Source organism: Moschus berezovskii, chromosome 4, assembly GCF_049115385.1.
Source record: "Moschus berezovskii isolate FMDL1 chromosome 4, NW_MosBer_1.0, whole genome shotgun sequence".
Lineage (NCBI taxonomy): Eukaryota > Metazoa > Chordata > Mammalia > Artiodactyla > Moschidae > Moschus > Moschus berezovskii.
In genome coordinates this window covers 29,588,186-29,608,901 of record NC_142463.1, presented here as the reverse complement: position 1 = coordinate 29,608,901, position 20,716 = coordinate 29,588,186, and the positions used below count along the sequence as shown (strand labels likewise).

Here is a 20,716-nt window from a genome sequence, read left to right as displayed (position 1 = left end):
TGTCCTGAGTAAACTCACAGCAGGGACATGGCTACCTCGGTCCCAGACAGGTGACTCCATCACCAGGTCCACAAGGGCTGAGGGTGGGACCAAGACGACCCCCTAGGGACCTCTGCAGGCTAGAGTTCAACGAGAAAGCAAGGGCTTGCTTTCCACCTCCTCTCCAGCTTTATGCGAAATGCCCAAATTTGTGGCCAGGAAGCCGAGGCCCAGATAAGGAAACAGGCAAGAGAGCAGGGAGTTGCCCAAGGTCAAACCATGAATCAATGACAGATACTAACTTGAACCCCACCTCCAGACTCAGGCCAGTGATCTCTGCCCTTTGGGCTGCCTCCTTTGTCAAGTCTACTTCTGTCAAGTTCAGGAAGACTATAGGCCTTTGAGTCACTCACTTAACATTTATCAAAGCACTGGTCAAGCGCCAAGCATACCTCCAGGCTCTGGGGCTAAGTGGAGAGCAGACTAGCTCCTGCCCACGCCTTCAGGGAGCTCACAGTCTGGAGCATATCGAGTGGGTCGTGCAGGGCCTTGTGGGCCACAGTGGGGACTGTGGAAGACCCAATGTGATGCTCTCGGAGGTGCAAACTGGCAAAGCTGGCTATCCCACCCTCCATACTGGTCACGTTCATTCTGTGTTTCTGGCCTTTCCCCCAGCCCAGTGGGGAGGAGAGGGTGGCTATCCCTGGGGCTCAGGACCTGGCCTTGGCCACCCCTCTTCAGCAAGCCACTGCAGAGGCCAGGCTTGGCAGGCACCTGGGATCATGGCTCTGGCTTGTAGTGGGAGGCTAGTGGGTGGGTGATCTTTATTCAATTACAGCTTTGAGCCCTGTGAAACACCCCTGCCTACTGGGCTGCTGGAAGGACAACTGTTTGTCACATAGCTGAAGCAGCAGGCACTCCTTAGGGGACCACTGCAGAGTAAAAGCCTTAATGACCCCATAATCAGAGTAATGAAGATGAATCGCACCTTGTGCTGCCTGCCCATCCCTTCCTCTGTGTCTAGCAGCCAACATCAGACGCTGGAAACTCCTGTTTGGTCAGTATGAGCAAGGCATGTTTAAGATCATGAAAACAGGTGAGATTTTTTTCAGTTATAGGTTTCTAGAAGCTCAGTATTGAAAAGAATCTCAGCCATCACCTCTTCCAGCCTCTCCATCTAAATCAGAACTCCTCTCAACAGTGAGTGTTCTGAGAACAGTATCTAAACTACTTGCATGCCTCTGGCAGACAGGTAGATCACTACCTATTAAAGGCATCAGTCCATTTTTTTGTCTTCTGAGTTTGTCCTTTCTATTATTGCATTGAAACCTTCTTTTATGTAATTTGTATGTCTTGATTCAAGTTCATCTTCACCACACAGTGAAAGTGAAAGTCTCTCAGTCGTGTCCAACTCTTTGCGACCCCGTGGACTATACAGTCCATGGAATTCTCTAGGCCAGAATACTGGAGTGGGTAGCCTATCCCTTCTCCAGGGGATCTTCCCAACCCAGGGACCGAACCCAGGTCTTCTGCATTGCAGGCGGATTCTTTATCAACTGAGTCACAAGGGAAGCCCAAGAATACTGGAGTGGGTAGCCTATCCCTTCTCCAGCGGAGCTTCCCGACCCAGGAATCGAACCGGGAGCAGATGCTAAAAAGCAGTCTGTGACCTTGAAGAAGTCACTTTGCTCTTGCCCCCATTCTCTCTGTAAGGTGTTTGAGGTGTTCAGGAGGTTGGTGGCTGCCTACTCTACCAGAAACCAGGCACAGCTCTGACCTGCCTCCAGCCGCCAGTGCCCAACCTGGAGCCGATACAGAGCAGTGCTAGCAGTTTAAAGCAGAGCAGAACAGGGCTTCTCCCAACCCTAATCAAGACCCGAGGGAACACCCTGTGTGGATGATGGTGGCTGGATGCCAAATGAAGTGAAATATCTCCTTTTCTCAGGCTGTTAACTTTTTTTCTTGTTTAAGGAAGGGGAGGATAATGACATTTAGCACTTTACAACTCAGCAGTAAAATGAGCAGATGGAAACAGATCCCCAGCATCGTGGGCATGCTTCCAGCAAGAAACCCTCCCTGGCTCTGGCTCTGGCTCCATGGGGCCGAAGTTACTGGCAAGGTTTGCTGATGGGGTGAAGGACACCGCCTGCTCCCTCCCACCCCGGCTCCTCCCACAGGCAACCCCTCCAGGTTACATGTTGTTGGTAGTACTGGCCCCCATTGCCTGCTTCTTTTCTCTGGTCACTGTGTCCCACCTACCTGGAGCACTGTTACTGTACAGGTCTGTTTGGGTGTGACTTCTCTAGTTTGGAGATGAGGAGGAGCAGAGGTGGGAGGGGCGGGTTCTTAGAGAGCTTTCTCAGTCACTTCAGTTGTGACCAACTCTTTGTGACCCCATGGACTGAAGTCCGCCAGGTTCCTCTGTCCACAGAACTCTCCAGGCAAGAATACTGGAGTGGGCAGCCATGCCGTCCTCCAGGGGATCTTCCCGACCCAGGGATCGAACCCGCATCTCCTGCGTTGCAGGAGGATTCTTTACCATCTGAGCCACCCGTGGTGAGGAAAAACTGTTGGCGGAGCTGTGGAAAATTGGCTGGCCTCTAGGTGGCCACAGAAGAACAATTTGAGCACAGAAGGTTCCCACAGGGAGGTTAAAAAAAGAGTTGTCACTTGTGGCTGATTCATGTCAATGTATGGCAAAAACCACCACAATGTTGTAAAGTAATTAGCCTCCCAATTATAATAAATTTAAAAAAATTTTTAATTTTTTAAAGTTGTCCTTGTCATCATCAAAAATTTATTTACTGAGAACTCTCCATTGGCCAGTCCCCATGGCTCATGTTTCACACACCTCACCTCACTTTAACCTTCCCAAGCCCAGGAGCTATGCATTGGCACTGTCTGCATTTTACAGATGAAGAAACTGAGGCTCAGAGAGGTTCAATAACTTTCCTGAGGTCCCTCAAGGCAGGCAGGCTAAAGAGTACTAATGAATGACTTTTTAACTGTTTTGAGTTTAGATTACTTTTTCTCTTCTATCACATATGTTGCTCTATTAACTGCACACTGAAAAAAAACTGAATGCACTTTTCATGTTTGTTTCCAAACTAGTCAATAGCTTTCTGCTGGGACTTGTTCTATCTTAGCATGTAAATTGTTTCATTAAATTGCAGGTCTTCTGTGAGTTTTATCTGTAATCCACAAAGTCAAAGAAACCAACAGAAGAACCCCTACTGGGATGGAGAGCAATTGCCTCCATCATCTGCCCAGAGCACCTCCCTGCTGGGAATAGCACCTCTTCTTCCTCGGCTACTAACCGCTCCTTCCCCACTCGGAGTGGTGGCAGAGGGCTGTCAATCATAATACCCCACCCCTGACTGCAAACGCTGACATGTGACCAAGGTTGGGCCAATCAGAGTCCTTCCCAGAGAGTTTTCCATTTGGGTGCAAGGGACAGAAGATGCTCTCAGTCTGTCTGCTGGAACAGCTATTAGCAACTGTCCCTGATAGGATTACTCATTTGAAAAGACCGTGATGCTGGGAAAGATTGAAGGCAGGAAAAGAAGGGAATGACAGAGGATGAGATGGTTGGATGGCATCACCGACTCAATGGACATGAGTATGAGTAAACTCCAGGAGTTGGTGATGGACAGGGAGGCTTGGTGTGCTGCAGTCCATGGGGTCGCAAAGAGTCAGACATGGCTGAGCGACTGGACTGAACTGAACTGAACTGTGGGCATCAAAGACCTGAAAACAGTATCTTAAACAAGACTGTGTGTTTATCTTGCGAGGCTAGCTCATGTATCACTTCACTGTCCCCTCTCTGCTCACCCACCAGGTACCTGGTAAGGTCATCCTACTGCAAGCCTCTGACACTATCCACCTGTCTGGAAGCACTGGGTAGCTGACAGCCCTGGGAGTAGCTTTCAACCAATGGGGCGTGGAAATTGCATAAATACCCAAGCCTCATAAGCAGGGGTGGGTGGGGGGACAGGATAATTTGGAGGAATGTGAGATTAAGGCCCAGTGGCCCATAGAAGTAAGCTGTTCATTTTTTATCACACCCTGTATTCATTTCGGGCTCTTTCTTCTCACTTCCCTACTCTCCTCTCAGTGTTTCCTGAGATCATCTCCCAAACTAGTAAGTACAAGTGAAAGTCGCTCAGTCATGTCCGACTCTTTGCGACCCGATGGACTAAACAGTTCATGAAATTCTCCAGGCCAGAATACTGGCGTGGGTAGCCTTTCCCTTCTCCAGGGGATCTTCTCATCCCAGGGATCGAACCCAGGTCTCCCGCACTGCAGGCTGATTCTTTACCAGCTGAGCCACTAGGGAAGCCCAGGAATACTGGAGTGGGTAGCCTATCCCTTCTCCCGTGGAGCTTCCCAACACAGGAATCAAACTGCGGTCTCCTGCTTTGCAGGCGGATTCTTTACCAGCTGAGCTACCAGGGAAGCCCTGCACGCCCTCAGATCTTTGACTCGGGACCTGCTTCTGGGGGAGCAAGCTTTAGATGCCCTTGAGGTCCTCCCTCATCCCAAGAGGAAGACTCTGCCACCTCCAAGTACTCAAATGGCACCTTGTTTGTACCTCTAATAAATACACCTTGGCCTACCTTTGTAGTATTTATTAAGTATAAAATAGGAAAGAGCAGGGAGATGGGAAGGTGGTTCAAGAAGGAGGGGACGTATGTATACTTATGGCTGATTCACGTTGATGTTTGGCAGAAACCTACAAAATTCTGTAAAGCAATTATCCTTCAATTAAAAAATAAATAAAATTTTTTAAAATAAAATAGGAAGCAATAAGTATTTCTTGAGTAGTATACCTTCTACCAGGTGTCTTGTGCTCCTTCATTCATTAACTTAATTCATTTTTAATTAAATATTCATTTATTAACATTAATTAATGATCATTCACTCATTCATAAAATCTTTATTGAGCATTTATAATGTGCCAGATAGTGATCTAGGCCAGGGGTTGGCAAACTATGGTCCATAGGCCAAATTAGGCCCACTGCCTGTTTTTGTAAATAAAGTTTTATTGAAACACAGCTCTGCTCATTTACTTACATGTTTATGGCTGCTGTCTTGTTATAGCAGCAGAGTTGAGTAGTTGTGACAGAGACCATATGGCCTGTAGAACATAGTAAACAGTAACAGTAAACAGTATTTACTGTCTGGCCCTTTGCAGAAAAAGTTTGGTGTCCCCTTGGAATAGGCACTGGGGCTGCTGCAGTGAACAAAACAAACAAAAATCACTGCCTCCTCCACTCTATTGGGGCGGAGTCAGAGGGCAGAGGGGGAACTCTAACACAATGAACCCAAAGCTAGATATTTAGTATGTTAAATGATGATAAATGCTATGGAGAAAAAACAAAGGGAGACAGAATATTAGGAGTGCTCGCCAGCAGGGGTGGGGATTGTGGTGAAAATTAAGGTGTCAGGAGGTCCTGGCTGTGAACACGACATTTGGGCAAAGACCTGAAGCAGGTGAAGGAGTGAGCCATGTGGTCATGGTGGCAAGGAGCCTCTGGTAGTGGAGCAGCAGGTGGAAGGCCACACTGGAGTATTAACAATAGTTCATCCTATATGAGCGATAGTTACCATGTGCCATTCACGGGCTTTACATACATAATCTCATTTATTAAAGTTATCATCTCATTACACATTTAATCTTACAAAAGAATGATCTGAAGATATTTCTATTATTAATATTAAGACAGAGCTTTCCGTTTACACAGCTGTTTTACAGTGCTGTTTGTTTACTCTTCATAGCATTTCAAAGAGGTTACTGGCCCCATTTTAGGCAGCCAAAACCCAGAAAGGTCAAGTCCTTTGTCCCAGGTCACACAGCCAGTAAATGCTGGCCCTGGAAAGCAAGCCCAGCTCCATCTGCCTCCAGACACTGCCTTGCTCTCTCTAAGCCACTAGTCTTGGAGGATGTAAACTCCACCTGGTCCACTCACACTGAACAATTCCTTGTTAGGAGTAGGCAAAGGCTTGTTGGAAGGAACTCAGTTACCGTCATCCTTCTAGATGAAAGTCACCAGGTAAACTGCTGGAGTCATCCTCGGAATTCACAAATCTGATCATTCTTTGTGTCTTGGGGCATCTACACTGTGTCCCAGGCTTCTTCTGGCTATGCCAGTGCTGTGTAGTGTTAACCCCAAAACAAGGGCTCAAAAGGGACTTGTTGACTGACAGATTAACTATTGCTGAGATTCTGTTTTATTGCACTTTTAGCAAGACTTTCTTATGAACTGAAGGAATCATTCAGAAAAACATTAATTCAACAAATATGTACTAAGAATTACAATGTGCAGAAAAACTGAGTTTTACTATGTACAAAGCCTTTCTACATAGTAATCAGATTTACTATGAGAGGGGCTAATAGATGAACAAGAAATCGGTCCTCCTCTCTGGGAGCTTGCAGCCTGTGGGGGTGAGGAGACAAGTGTTTTGTGTGTGCTACATGACCAACCGTGTGCCGGGCCTTGTGCCAGTCAGGGCACTTTCATCATGAAAAATAATCCTAATAATAGGACTTCCGAGCTGGCCCAGCGGTTAAGAATCCACCTGCCAATGCAGGGGATGAAAGTTCGATGCCTGGTCTGGGAAGATTCCACATACCAAAGGGCAACTAAGCCCATGCATCACAAGTGCTGAGCCCACACACCGTAACTACTGAAGCCTGCATCCCTAGAGTCCGTGCTCCACAAGAAGAAAAGCCACTGCGATGAGAAGCCCGTGTAACACGAGACAGGAGTCCATGCACAGCAGCAAAGACCTAGCATAGCTCTAAATAAATAAATACAAATTTTAAAGAATAATTGTAATAATAGCAAACATTATTGAACCCGGATACACACCAGGCACTGGGCTAAGCCCTGTACCTGGACTAACTCCTTGTGTCTTCATCACAACTTCACGGAGGAGAGGTCATCACTGTCTTCAGGATGAAGGCATCTGATCCTCAGGGACATTGAGTATCGCACCCCCAGGCACATTGTAAGTGGGTGACAAAGCGAGGATTTGCCCCACCACATATACACACTCAGCTATGACACACCTGAGAGAGAGAGCAGGTCAGAGGAGAGAGTCAGGAAAAAATCTGAATGGTCTCAAGAGACGGGGAGGTGGGACTTCCATGGTGGTCCAGTGGCTAAGACTCTGCACTCCCAGTGCAGGGGGCCTGGCTTTGATCCTTAGTCAGGGAACTAGATCCCACATGCTGCAACTAAAGACCCTGTGTGCCACAACAACAAAGACCCAGTGCAGTCAAATAAATAAATATTAAAAAAAGAGAGAGGTGGGGAGGCCCTGCCAGAGGAGGCTTCAAGGGCGGGTTCCTCAAGAGGATACCATTTGAGATGGTCCCCAAAGAGTGAGCCTCCAGCAGAGGGTATCCAGTCAGACAGAAAGGGTCTATTTGGCTAACTGCTCCACAACTTGAACTGTATGTTTGTTACAAACAAGTTGCCATTGGAAGCTCTGAGTGGGGAGATCGGGCTGTGCATCAGACAGACCTGGAGATGAATCCTTTCTCTCCCTGTTACCAGTTGCGTTGACCATGCACAAGCCGACCTTTCCAAGCCTTGCTTGTCTCATCTGCAAAATGGACATAACAGTGATAATTACCTCTGGGGGGTTTATTGTAGGGATTTAATCACATATGGGTGTACAGTGTCTCATACTGTTCTTGGTACATAATGAACAGTGATGATGATGATGATGACTGGAGCCACACTTTCATTCTGAGGAATCTCAATTTAAGAAAAGAGGCCCACTTTCTCAGCTCCCTTCTAATGTCTAATCATCCTAGACTTGGACACTGAGCAAATGAACAAGTGGGCACTCTAAGCCCAGGGGGAAGAGGTCCCTGGAGACAGAACCTGGTCAGAGCGGGTATGAAGGGAACAGAGGTGGCAGAAGAATGATGGCTGTCTCCTTATGGTGGGCGAGGGCAGCTGCAGTCCTGAGAGTCAGAATGATTGAAGGACGAGCCAGATACTTTCAATTATATCTCTCATGGGCCTGTCACAACAGCCTCACTTAGTGTTTTGTTTTACTGATGAAGAAACCAGGAAGCAACGGGTCCAAGGTCTCAAAGCTGGGAATTGGCTGGGCAGGATTCCAGGCAAGGCCACGCTCCCACCTCCAGTCTAGTCTGTCTGGGCTAACAGGTTAGGGGGTGGGTTCAGGAGTCCAGCAAGTGGCCTGTCCCAGAGGCTCTCTGGAGGCTGTCTCCTCCTCCCCCCATCAGTCTGGGCCATTACGGGGGTCTCCCATCTGGCCTCTTTCTCCTTCCGCCTCCTCCCACCTCAGTTCACACCTTACTCAGGCAAAGAAACACAGCTGACCACGTTCTGCTACAGTAGAAAACCTTTGCGTTACCCACAAGCCTGCCTCTCACACTGCTCAGCGCTCTCAGCACAGGAGGCGGCCATCTTTCTGAAGTGACGATTACTCTCATTTTCAAGTTATAACAAATACATGCTGTAGAGTGGAATGCAAAATGTCCAGGCATTTTTCTCAGAGGAGGAGCCGTTTTGGGTTAAGCCTCAAAACAGAAGTGTGTGCGTTGGTGGGGGCATTCTTCACAGAAACAATTTCACCAGCCTCAGAGATAAGAAACTCACAGTCTGTTCCAGCAAGCCCTGACACAGTGGTGCCCACTGCCGTCCGGCTGTGCTTCCCGGACACCTGCGGGTGCTCTATACTCCAGTCAGAACTATACTGAAGCCTTTTCCTTACAGCAGTGTGACCTGCTGCCCCTCTGAATAGAATTGTCTTCCTATTCACCCTCTGCTACTTTTTAACCTGAAAAACTCCTAGTTATCGTTTAATTTCACATCCCCTCCTCCTAGAAGCCCTCCTGGATTCCACCCCTCCTTGCAGTGCTCCCCTCCCAGCATCTTGCTCTCCCTTCTTCACAGCTTCTTACCACAGTTTGCTGTGACCTCCACTTTGAGACACCCTTTCCAGGAGGTTAGGAGAAAGTTCAGGTCAGGGAGTTCACCATGAACTTGGCCATCCTTGTTCATTCAGCACACACTAGGAGTCCCTCTCTGTGCCAGGCTGTGAGCTCTGTATGTAGAGACAACTCAGCATGTCCTAAGAGGAGCTCTGACCCTAAGTAAACAAAACCATCCACTCATATACTGATTGATATATTAAAACAAGCAAAAAGCAAAACCTCTTGCTGAACCCAACATGGCCAGGCCTTCTGCTTAGGGGTGAGGATCCAGAAAACAGCCAGACCTGTGCCTGCCTGCAAGGGATTCCCAGTGTGGCCAGTGGAAACCACTAAGCTTATGGTGCGTCTTAAGCTTATGGCTGTGGGGCACCAAGGCAAGTGACTTTTGCTTTGTTGTGGATGACAATGAATGAATGAATGAATTTCTCTCTCTCTCTCTTTTAGGGAACTTGTGAGGTTGTAACCATGAATGGGCTCTGTAAATCAAGGCACTCAATAAATGACTGATCAATCAATCGACTGAGATGTCACCCAAGAGGTGGCTAGCAGTGAGAGGGCTATACTCTGGTCTCCACCACCCTGGACTTTCTCAGTGGGGAGTAAATCTACTCTGACCACGGCCAGCTGGAGTGCACCTGCAGCTCCTGGCTGCAGAGCCTCCTGCAAATTCCCAGTAAAAGGCAGCAGTTCTCGGCCTGCCTCCCAAGGGGGTCGTGAGCATTAATTAGTTACCATTGGTAAAGTGCTCTGAAGACGCGGGGGTGTATAAACAGGGCAACTCATCAGGCCTCTCCACACCACCAGGCTCTACAGCCGGCAAGAGCTAATTGAGAAATAATTAACACCTCAGGGTGCAGAGGAGGATGCCTGGCTTTTCTAGGATTGGAAGGGATGTAATAAAGTGCATGGAGAGCAGGAAGAATTATAAGGCTACTTTAGATCCCCAAATATACTAAAGATTATTCGCCTTCTGCCCCTCAGGGAAGAGTGCGGGCACTGTTGCCCCAGTAAAGCCTTTGGGACTGAATTCCTTGGGAAAGCCCAGAGCACAGTGCTGGGCTGCAGAGGCCAAGTGATGCTCCTCATGCAAAAGAGCTCAGGGCCAGCCCAGGTCTGCCCGGCTTCTAGCATGTGGGCAGATGCCAGTTGTGGAACTCATCAAGGGGTATTTTCCTAAGTTCTAAGACCCGGATGATGACGTGTGTCTACCATCCTCCTGCCCCAGCACCAGTGTGTTTGATGTCCTTCCTCTACGTCAGCAGATCTAGCCCCGGCTTCATGTTAGGATCATGGGGGACTATAAGTACTGACCAGCATCTTGGGGCTGGGACTGGGGGGCACACAGTGATTCCCAGTTCAAAGTTAAGAACCACTGCTTTGGTTTGTGTATCAGGCACTGTGTTGGGAGCTTTGAAAACTGAACGTGTAAATCCTACCACATTCAATGCTCCCCTCACAACAGCTCATCATTCCTGATTCAATGCCTGGGAGTGTCCCGGACTTCCTCTCCACTCTCACTGCCATTCTTGTGCTGCCAAACCACACCCATCCTTTAAGCTTGATTTGAAGCTCACCTCCTCAGTGAAGCCCTCCTTCCCTGTGTTCCCACAGGACTGTTCTCGGCCCTATTACAGCACTGATCACACAGTGTTGTTCCTGGCAGATCCTGCTGGGCTGAGAGCTTCTTGCGGGCAGTATCAGAATCACCGGTGTCTTGCACTGGGTCTGGTATCTTTTAGACTCTGAATAAACTGTAACAGTTATAAGTTAGATAGAGGTATATGATATGCAACTCCCACCTCAGGGCGTTTGCACTTATTGTTCCCTGTGTCTGGAGCACTTTTCTCCCAGATATCTGCAAGTCTCTCTCAACTCCTTCAGGTTTGCTAAAATGTCACCTTCTCCCCCGCACTTTCCCTGATCCTTCTGTTTTGAATGGTAACCACTCGAATTCCAACCCTTTCCCTTCTCTAATTAGTTTTTCTCCATAGCATTTAAAACCATCTGACTAATGGGTCCTATCTTTATACAAAATTGTTATAATTTGTTTATCATGGAGTTTTTACATTAATTTTTAAAATTCAGGGATTGACATACTACTATATATAAAGTGAAAGTGTGTATCGTTAAGTTTGTCTGCCTCTTTGGGACCCCGTGGACTGTAGCCCAACAGTCCATGGGTTTCCCTGGTGGCTCAGATGGTAAAGAATCTGTGTGCAATGCAGGAGACTGGGTTTGATCCCTGAGTTGGGAAAATCCCCTGGAGAAGGGAATGGCTACCCACTCCAGTATTCTTGCCTGGAGAATTCCATGGACAGAGGAGCCTGGTGGGCTACAGTCCACAGAGTCGCAAAGAGTTGGACACAACTGAGTGACTATGTGTAAAGTAGATAACTAGTAAGGAACGACCACATAGCACAGAGAACTCTACTCAATACTCTGTAACAGACTATATGGGAAAATAATCTAAAAAAGAGTGGATATATGTATGTCTATAATTGATTTGCTTTGCTGTACATCAAAATTAACACAACACTGTAAAGCAACTGCTGCTGCTGCTGCTAAGTCGCGTCAGTCGTGTCCGACTCTGTGTGACCCCATAGATGGCAGCCCAACAGGCTCCTCTGTCCCTGGGATTTATACACCAATAAAAATTTGAAAAATAAATTAAAATGTGATTGCATTAAAAAACCACTGGTGTTGATCCCTGAGTTCTTTGACCTCCCCTTAAAATTCACCATATTGGATAACTGACTAGAATGTGAGCTACACTGAATGCAGTGAACTTTGTCTATTTTGTCTACTATTCCTAGTTTCCACAAGTGGCTGGTACCTGGTTGCTGTTGTTCAGTCCATGGGGTCGTGTCCGACTCTTTGCGACCCCATGGACTGCAGCACGCCACGCTTCCCTGTCCTTTGCCATCTCCTGGAGCTTGCTCAAACTCATGTCCACTGAGTCAGTGATGCCATCCAACCATCCCGTCCTCCTCCTGCCTTCGATCTTTCCCAGCATTAGGGTCTTTGCGACTTCACTTTCACTTTTCACTTTCACACATTGGAGAAGGAAATGGCAACCCACTCCAGTGTTCTTGCCTGGAGAATCCCAGGGACGGGGGACCCTGGTGGGCTTCTGTCTATGGGGTCACACAGAGTCGCACACGACTGAAGTGACGCAGCAGCAGCAGCAGCAGCTGCTCAAAAAATATTTCGTGGAAGTTTGACTTAGTGTCTTCAAGACTAAATAGAATGCCTTGTTTCCATTCTTTAAATGTTTAAATTTAAATTGAAAGCCTGTAAAATCTTAGGGCGGATTCGAAGCCGCATTACCTATTGTTGTCATGGTTACACACGCCCAAGCGGTTCTCCCATTCCAACACGCAGGCGGGACCTGGGATCCAGCGCGCGAACACCAGACCCCAAAACCTTCCCGATCGGCCTTGATCATAGAGTTACACCTCCCCCAATCCTAGAGGGCACTTCCGGGACGGTGATTTACTTATTGCTGCCTAGGCCAATCTACGAGCGCGTTCCCTCTCCTTGGCTAAGTTTCCGGCAAACCTTTCACTGGAGTGCGGAGTGGGGTGGGGCCAGGCCCCGAGAGCGCGGCTTTGGGATTGGTGGGAAGGGTGAGGGGCGGGCTGTGCGGGCACGCCTCTGGCGCAGGCGCGGTGGTTTGTGTGCCGGTGTCTGCGCGGGCCGAGTTCCCTGGGACTACGGTTGGTGAATAGGGATAACAGGGAGGGCTGCGGGCCGGGCGGGATACTGCGGAAGAAGAGCGGGCTCGGTTCTGGGCGCGGGGACCGCGGACTCTGGTGTCAGTTTTTCCACGTGCATCCCGTCCCTAGATTGGGGCGGGGTCACAATCACATGAACTGTTGAATAATTTTCGTCTCTTGGTCCGTTTCCTCCATTGTGAAATGGCAGGAGTTCTTGTGTGCCTCGCGTCTTTGTGATCAGTAACTTGTGCGAAATACAAGTTCTCTGCCCACACCCCAGACCTACTGACTCAGAAACTCTGGCGATGAGGCCCCACAAGCCCTCCAGGTGATTCTGATGCTTGCTGAAATTTCACAACTACGGGCCACTGTAATGATAGGGGTAGACTTGAGAGAAGTCTTGAAGACAGACTCATTTGCTTGAGGAGCAGTCGAGGGTGAAGGAGTTTCTGGCTTGAGCCACGGGGCCTGAGGTGGGACTTTACGTGATGGCTCCAGGTGTGAGCCACATGTGTCCTGCCTCCAGAGCCTGCATTTTCCCGCGCAGGCATACGAGGGCTCTGTGGCCATGCCTCCCAGCTGAGGAAATGATAATATTTGTACAGTGCCCAGGGGAAGTTGTTGAAGCTGCTGAAAGTTGGAGGGGACCACCTGGAAGGATTTGAGCTTCCCAGGGCTGAGGGGAATTAGTAACCTGTTCTCAGCATAATGCAGGAGAGCTTTTGTTCCGTGGGATGTGCTGATGATTAGGGGTACTCACTAAGTTTGGCAGTATAAATCAAGAACCTTGAAAGAGTTTATATCCTTTTGCATCTGCAAAATTGGTGGCTGTCATAGAAGTTTGGAGCCCAATCTGTGCTGACTGCTGCAGGGTGTCGGATCACAGTTAACACGTATTTCTGCTCGACTCGTTTTTCTTCAGGCACAAGTGCCTCCCTGTGCCGGGGTGTCATGGAAGGGCTGCTGACAAGATGCAGAGCGCTGCCCGCCCTGGCCACCTGCAGCCATCAGCTCTCGCAGTATGCTCCTCAGAGGTTTCACCACTGTGCCCCCAGGAGAGGGAAGCGCTTGGTGCTGTCCCGCATGTTCCAGCCCCAGAAACTTCGGGAAGACCAGGTGCTATCTCTCGAGGGCAGATCTGGTGACCTGACCTGTAAGAGCCAGCGGCTGATGCTGCAGGTGGGCCTCATCCACCCGGCAAGCCCCGGATGTTACCACCTCCTGCCTTACACTGTCCGCGCCATGGAGAAGCTAGTGCGGGTGATAGATCAGGAGATGCAGACCATCGGGGGACAGAAGGTCAACATGCCCAGCCTCAGCCCAGCAGAGCTCTGGCGAGCCACCAACCGGTGGCACTCAATGGGCAGGGAGCTGCTGAGACTTAGAGACAGACATGGCAAGGAATACTGCTTAGGACCAACCCATGAGGAAGCCATTACAGCCCTGGTCGCCTCCCAGAAGACACTGTCCTACAAGCAGCTCCCGTTCCTGCTGTACCAGGTGACAAGGAAGTTTCGGGATGAGCCCAGACCCCGCTTTGGTCTTCTCCGCGGCCGAGAGTTTTACATGAAGGACATGTACACCTTCGACTCCTCCCCTGAGGCCGCCCAGCTGACCTACGGCCTGGTGTGTGATGCCTACAGCAGCCTGTTCAACAGGCTGGGGCTGCAATGCGTCAAGGTCCAGGCCGACGTGGGCAGCATTGGGGGCACAATGTCCCACGAGTTCCAGCTGCCAATGGACGTCGGAGAGGACCGACTTGTACTCTGTCCCAGCTGCCACTTCTCTGCCAACGTGGAGACTCTGGACTCGTCACTGACAAACTGCCCTGCTTGCCAGGGGCCACTGACTGAAACCAAAGGCATCGAGGTGGGGCACACATTTTACCTGGGCACCAAGTACTCATCTGTTTTCAATGCCCAGTTCACCAATGTCCACGGCAAGCCGTCCCTGGCTGAAATGGGGTGTTACGGCTTGGGTGTGACACGGATCTTGGCCGCTGCCATTGAAGTTCTCTCTACAGAAGACTGTATCCGCTGGCCTGGCCTCCTGGCCCCTTACCAAGTCTGCCTCATCCCCCCCAAGAAGGGCAGTAAGGAGGAGGCGGCCACAGAGCTTGCGGGGCATCTTTACGACCACATCACAGAGGCGGTGCCACAGCTCCAAGGGGAGGTCCTGCTGGATGACAGGACCCATCTGACCATTGGAAACAGACTGAAAGATGCCAACAAGTTCGGCTACCCCTTTGTGATCATTGCAGCCAAGAGGGCCCTGGACGACCCTGCACATTTTGAGGTTTGGTGCCAAAATACCGGAGAGGTGGTCTTCCTTACCAGAGAAGGAGTTCTGGAATTACTGAGCCAAGTGCAGGTTGTCTGAACCACCCCCTGGACCCCTCCCGCTGCATCTCACAGCCTTGGTGTTCACTGAAATGCTGCCTTTCCTGTACTGCTTTCCGGAGCTGGTCTCCCCAGAAACAGAGCAGCTTGTGGATGGTGAGACCATGTTAGGAAAGCCAGTTGTAGTCATTTGTTCGGACTATTTGTATTTAAAGTTGTTAACTTGATTCCTTTGTCTGGGCTGGCCGTGCCGCCACATACCCTATCTTTCATATTCCACTGTGGAAGCTTCTGTTTGGAGGCAGTGGCTAGAAGGAGCCAAGCTGTCATCTTGGCCCTCAGGAGAGTCACTTCCCTTCTCTCAGCAGTTTCCTACACCACATGTAGGTTGTGGGCCTCCTGATGGCCGACGCCCTCCCAGCTCCAGCAGTCTGACCTTGGGCCTCTTGCTGCATTCAGTCCAGAGAGGCAGCCCGCCAGTCCTCCTCCTTTGAAGAGTGGGCTGAGGGTCTGGGGGCAAGAATCAGGACACCTGGCTGCCACTGACTCACCAGTGGCTTGGACATGACCCCTCCCTTGCTGGGGCCTTCGAGTTTCCCCATCTGTGATGTGAGAAAATGGAACTAGATCTGTAAAGTCCTCACAGCTGACTGGCTGGTTCCTCGAGAGGTTTATGACAGGCAGATCTGGTTCCTCTGATCCTCCATCATTTAAGCTACCTGGAAAGTTAAAACAATTAGCTAATGGCCCCCAAACCACCTCCAGAGACCTGGCTCTCCCTCTTGAGTTGGCACTGAGATCATGTTATATTGATTGAATAAAGTCAGACTGTTGGGGTGAGGTTTGCATGTTAATTGGAAACAGTGGTAACACCTGCCAAGTTAACAGTGTAGCAGCTTCTTGCCTGGAAACTCCTTTTTCTACTTCTCCACTGGAAAAAGAAAAAGTTGGGTGATTGGGAAATGCGTGTTATACCATTTCTTCCCTCCAGTGTCTGCAGGCTTCCAGTGCTACAGTGACTTCGTCCTGGCTGCAGAGTTGGATCCTAGAGCCACGCGTGACGGAGGTGAATTATTAGAAGAAGGTCCCTGCCTGAGTGCTGGGAGAACTGACAGCGAGCTTGAGGTTTCATTGCCCCTGCCCCCAAGAGCAGGATCAGCTTCTCCATCCTCGGCCCCTGGTGTCACGGCTTGTCCATACCTAAGGAGAATCTTGCAGGGCTAAGCTCAAAGCCAACACCTCCTGAAACGTGCTTGGCAGCTCCTGGCAATGGTTTCTGTCTTTGGCATCCCCTGTGCTCTCCTCCTAGCACCGACACCCTTCTCACTCGGCGCGCACAGCTCACTGTATGCCTGCCAGCCTTTTGTCATTGATGGTCAGCTCCCTGAGGCTGGGGTCCTATGCTGACTCCTAGTGCACTGAAGTGTTATCTTGGCCTGTTGTTCTGCCTGCCAAACAACTTCCCAGCAGCTTGTGACCACTGATCCTGCCAGAGTAACCTCACCCCCAGCACACACCATCAGGGTTCCTAATGAACGTAGACACCAGGCCCTAATGACTCCCAGGCTACCGCTGGGCTCTGGGCTAGCATTCAGGCCAGGAGATGGGATTCTGAGAGCCGACCAAGAGAAGCTGGATTGCAAAACAAGGATCTTACTCTTGGGTGCACAGTGGAATCCCCTGCGTCCCACCCCAAGGTTCTGTTCTGGGGTGTGGCCTGGGCGTCAGCACTTTTAAAATTCCCCAGATGTTTCTAGTTTGCCAACTTTGTGGAGTATCCTCTGAGCCCATATCGCAGGGTTGAATGTTTGAGTCATTTCAGTTGTGCATTATCAGGTTGACGTGAGCTCTCTGCTTTCAGCACTTATATATGCAGTGTTCAGATCTTAAAACTGCAAGTTAAGTGTTGTGAAATCCTCATTTTACAGATGAAGAAACTGGAAGCTCCATTTAAGCAATTTAAGAATGCATAGCTATTATGTATCAGAGCTAGAATCTGAGTACTGACCAAAACCTGTGCCTGTCTCACTATACTGCATGGCCTCTGCCTGGGCAAAATGATTCCAGTAAGTAAAATGGATTATGTATGTCTGATCAACTTAGCCTGAAGTAGAGAAATTAGAATTACGTGCAAATGAGCACTTTAAATATTTTTTTAAATTTGTGCTTCATAAGCATACTTTATGGAAGGCTAGCCTAATGTAAGAATGAGCACTTCTAAAAATCAGCTTCAGGGAATAGAGAACTAGTTAATTTAAAACTCTCATAAATGTGTATGATATGGAATGATTTGAGGGTAAGGTAGAATCATAGAACTTTAGAACAGGAGAGCTTGCAGCCTGCTTGTCCAGCCCTCACTTCACAGATAGGAGACAAGCCTGCAGTGGGAATTAACCTGCTGCAACCCATCTGACTGGCAAAACTGCCTGATTGCAGACCAGGTGCTGCATCTCCTGAATTAGGCTACCTCAGGTCAGTCTTGTTGCCGGGAGTGACGGCTGGTTGAGTCAGCCTTTGAGCTACAGGGGCCTTTAGGTTTGAAAGAGATAACCCATTTTCCAAGGGAGACACATACAAGGAGCACAGTGATTTGCTCGACATCCAGCTGAACTGAAACCCAGGTGTCTTGATGACTTAGCCAGTGTTTCTTGCAGTAGCCAGGGGCAGTGTAATTTGGTGGAAAGATTAGGACCTTGAATAGAGAATCAGTTTTCCACTTAGCAGGTATATGAGCATAGACAAGTAACTCGTCTTTTGTGCATCTCAGATTCTTCATCTGTGAGATGCTTTTATAATGGCACCCACACCTCCCTGGGTTGTCTGAGGGTTGGCTGAGCTGACAATATGAAAAGCTTAATCCCTACTGTGCTCTCTGGAACCACGATGACTTGCATCAGATGTCAGGAAATAATGCATTGGAAGCTCAGGTTCTCCTGTTAACATTGAGACCTGGGTTTTGCTTTTTTGTTATGTTGCTTCACAACTTTCCTGGGGAGTGGCACAAACAAGAATTAAGTAACATCTGCACAACGGTTCCATCTCCTTAGAGGAAAGACAAATATTCAAACCGTGTACATTCCTCTATCCTTTCTGAACTTGCCAACGTTACTTCTTGCCATAAATTGATGAAATGGGGTTGCTGGCAAAATAACAGGTACAGGCTGTATTATCGTTGCTCATTCCTTGGGGAGATGGAGAAGCAACTGGCTGGGAAGTATTTAACAGAATTAATACTTGGGGACAAAGGCTGGTGCATAACAAAACCATCGTGTAAATCAAGCTTAGAATGTAAATCAAGGGCTCCATTAATATTCGGTGTTTTAATGGAAGAAACACCTGCTGGGCTATCAATAAACGAGCTTTGTGGAAATCTTGTAATTGTCATTTCCTTAACTACTTGAGCACCAGGCCTCTTCACAGTTTCCCCTGTCCATTTCTACTCCTAGAGGCCAGGATGCTTTTTAGAATTTGTTTGCGATGGACATGAGTTTGAGTGAACTGATGGACAGGGAGGCCTGACGTGCTGATTCATGGGGTTGCAGAGAGTCGGACACGATTGAGCGACTGAACTGAAGGGCACACGTGACTTTTAGAATTAGAAAAAGAATTTAAGTTTTCTGTAACGTGGAAATTGGGGGGGGGGGGAGTATTTTTATGATGTGATTGCAAACTTTTGGGAAAAGATCGAAGTATTTCACTTAATAGCTTAGATCATCGTGACTCAGAGACTCTACTGTCAGACTGCCTGGGCCATTTAGCAGCTATGGGACCTTGTGCAGGACGCTTCTTGTGCCCATTTCCTCACCGGGAGAACGGGGACAGCAGGGCCTGCTCACAGCAGGTGCGTGGGAAGTGTAGCTGCTCTTCTGGAAGGTTGTGCAGGCAGCGCACATGGCCAGCACAATGGGGTGGGCACTTTCAGCCTCCCACATTCAGGCACCACCTCCATGCAGGGGTGGTATCCACTCATATTAAGCCAGCAGCTCTCAAGGTGCTAATGAGCTTGTGATTAAAACTTTGTAGGGCTGGGAGAGTGGGGTGGAGGCACTTACTGGTTAATGGTTAAACCCGTGGGCTGACGGGAGTGCCACGGGCAGGACGTTGATGCTGGTAAGGGTTTCAGCAGACTGAATTCTTCTACCCAGGCAGACACATCAGGGACATTGCAGGTCAAACTGCCAAACTTTTACCATAACTTCTGAGTGAGCAGGCAAGGCCCTCTGGTTTGTTGTCAATCCCTAGAAGTAGGGGCCCAGTCTTGCTTACTGTTAGTATCTTCTGAGGGACTGCGGGGAGTCCTGAACTCAAGTTGTGACTCACTCTTCACTAGCTAGCTGGCTCTGTAAGCTACTTATCCTCTCTATACCACTTTTCTTCCCAGTAAAATGGTGCCTTGCCTCCGAGATTGGGAAGATTGAGCCCATCCGCATGAAGCACCTGGAATGCTCCCTGGCACACCTAAGTGCCCAGCACATGGCAGTCATTACTGCTAGGCCCTTTCAAGACTCCTGCCTTAGCTGGACGTCCCTCCCACCTCACCAATCCCTTCAATTGAACGGCCCACATCCCCTGTGTGTGGTGGCCTCCCTCCACCTCCCATCCCCAGTCTGTTCAGAATTCATCACTCCTTGCTGTGTCATCAGTCAGCGATTATTTGTTACACACCTGCTGTGTGCTGAGGAGGTGCTGTGCTAGGTCCTGGCAGGGCACAATGCACAGTTCAGTGTACCTGACTCAAGTTTCCAGAGAAGTGGGAGCAACCATTCAGTAATTAAGTACAATGCAGTAAGCACAGAGAAGGTAGAGGACTCATGGGATGTGTGGTAAGAGGCCAGCCAGTAGGCCTCCCTGGAGGAGGCAGCTGGACCTGATGGAAGGTCCTGATAGGTATTAAATAAAGGGAGGAACAGCGGGAATGGAGGGAGGGGAAGAAGTGAGTCTTCTCACTGTTGTACACTGTTCAGTGCACAAAAGCTGTAAGCTACAACCATGACAAGACTGGAGAATAAAATATAAGTGTCATAAACTCTTGGTATGAGGCAAGCCGTGTTCCATGTGCTACACACAGATTAATGAATTCTCACAGCACCCGCATGACGAAGGCGCTGTTATCCTCAAGTTGCAGCTAGGACTGGTGCCTGAGGCTACTCAGCTAGTGGGTCATGGGGCTGGACGTAGAAAGCAGAGCGCCGGGCTCCAGCGCTGATACTCTCACTTCTGCACCCTCCTACCACAGCCGAACTGAGGCCAGGATGGCTAGGCTGAGGCTGGAGGTGGAGCCACAGAAGTGGTAAAGGGCCAGACACTGAAGGGTCTTCAGTGTCGCACCAAGAGTGCAGCAGGGGGCAGACAGACTGTGGCTACATTTCTCTTTATTGCAGAGTTCTCAACCCAGGGTCAGGGTTATGACACCCACTCAACAGCATGACCTGAAGGCAGAGGCTACCTGATGCCTTGCCCGTGGTTCAGTTCAGTCCAGTCGCTCAGTTGTGTCCAACTCTTTATGATCCCATTGACTGCAGCACACCAGGCCTCCCTGTCCATCACCAATTCCCAGAATTTACTCAAAACTCACTCACGTCCATTGAGTTGGTGATGCCATCCAGCCATCTCATCCTCTGTCGTCCCCTTCTCCTCCCACCTTCAGGCTTTCCCAGCATCAGGATCTGTCAGTTCTTCCCATCAGGTGGCCAAAGTATTGG

The 20,716-nt window shown here is 49.2% G+C and overlaps 1 protein-coding gene and 1 long non-coding RNA gene across 3 annotated transcripts; one reads left to right on the top strand and one right to left on the bottom strand.

Annotated features, from left to right (window-relative positions):
* Nucleotides 1-309: 309 nt before the first annotated feature.
* On the bottom strand, nucleotides 310-12,413 carry LOC129541149 (uncharacterized). Its single transcript, XR_008682776.2, has 5 exons — nucleotides 12,287-12,413; nucleotides 10,534-10,710; nucleotides 8,927-9,114; nucleotides 7,509-7,590; nucleotides 310-7,051 (listed from the first exon to the last, which is right to left on the bottom strand). It is a non-coding gene; the product is annotated as an uncharacterized LOC129541149 (long non-coding RNA).
* Nucleotides 12,414-12,636: 223 nt separating this feature from the next.
* PARS2 (prolyl-tRNA synthetase 2, mitochondrial) lies at nucleotides 12,637-18,365 on the top strand. 2 transcript variants are annotated; one of them, XM_055403298.2, is made up of 2 exons: nucleotides 12,637-12,675; nucleotides 13,598-18,365. In XM_055403298.2, exon 2 carries the CDS (start codon nucleotides 13,627-13,629, stop codon nucleotides 15,052-15,054), a length of 1,428 nt encoding a protein of 475 aa, XP_055259273.1. In that variant the 5' UTR covers nucleotides 12,637-12,675; nucleotides 13,598-13,626; the 3' UTR covers nucleotides 15,055-18,365. The 2 variants fall into 2 exon arrangements, with proteins under 2 accessions (XP_055259273.1, XP_055259274.1); XM_055403299.2 differs by lacking the exon at nucleotides 12,637-12,675 and adding an exon at nucleotides 12,693-13,003.
* Nucleotides 18,366-20,716: the final 2,351 nt, after the last annotated feature.

Bases quoted from the DNA above. Each gene is read 5' to 3' on its own strand.
- PARS2 (XM_055403298.2), top strand. From the start codon at position 13,627: ATGGAAGGGCTGCTGACAAGATGCAGAGCGCTGCCCGCCCTGGCCACC.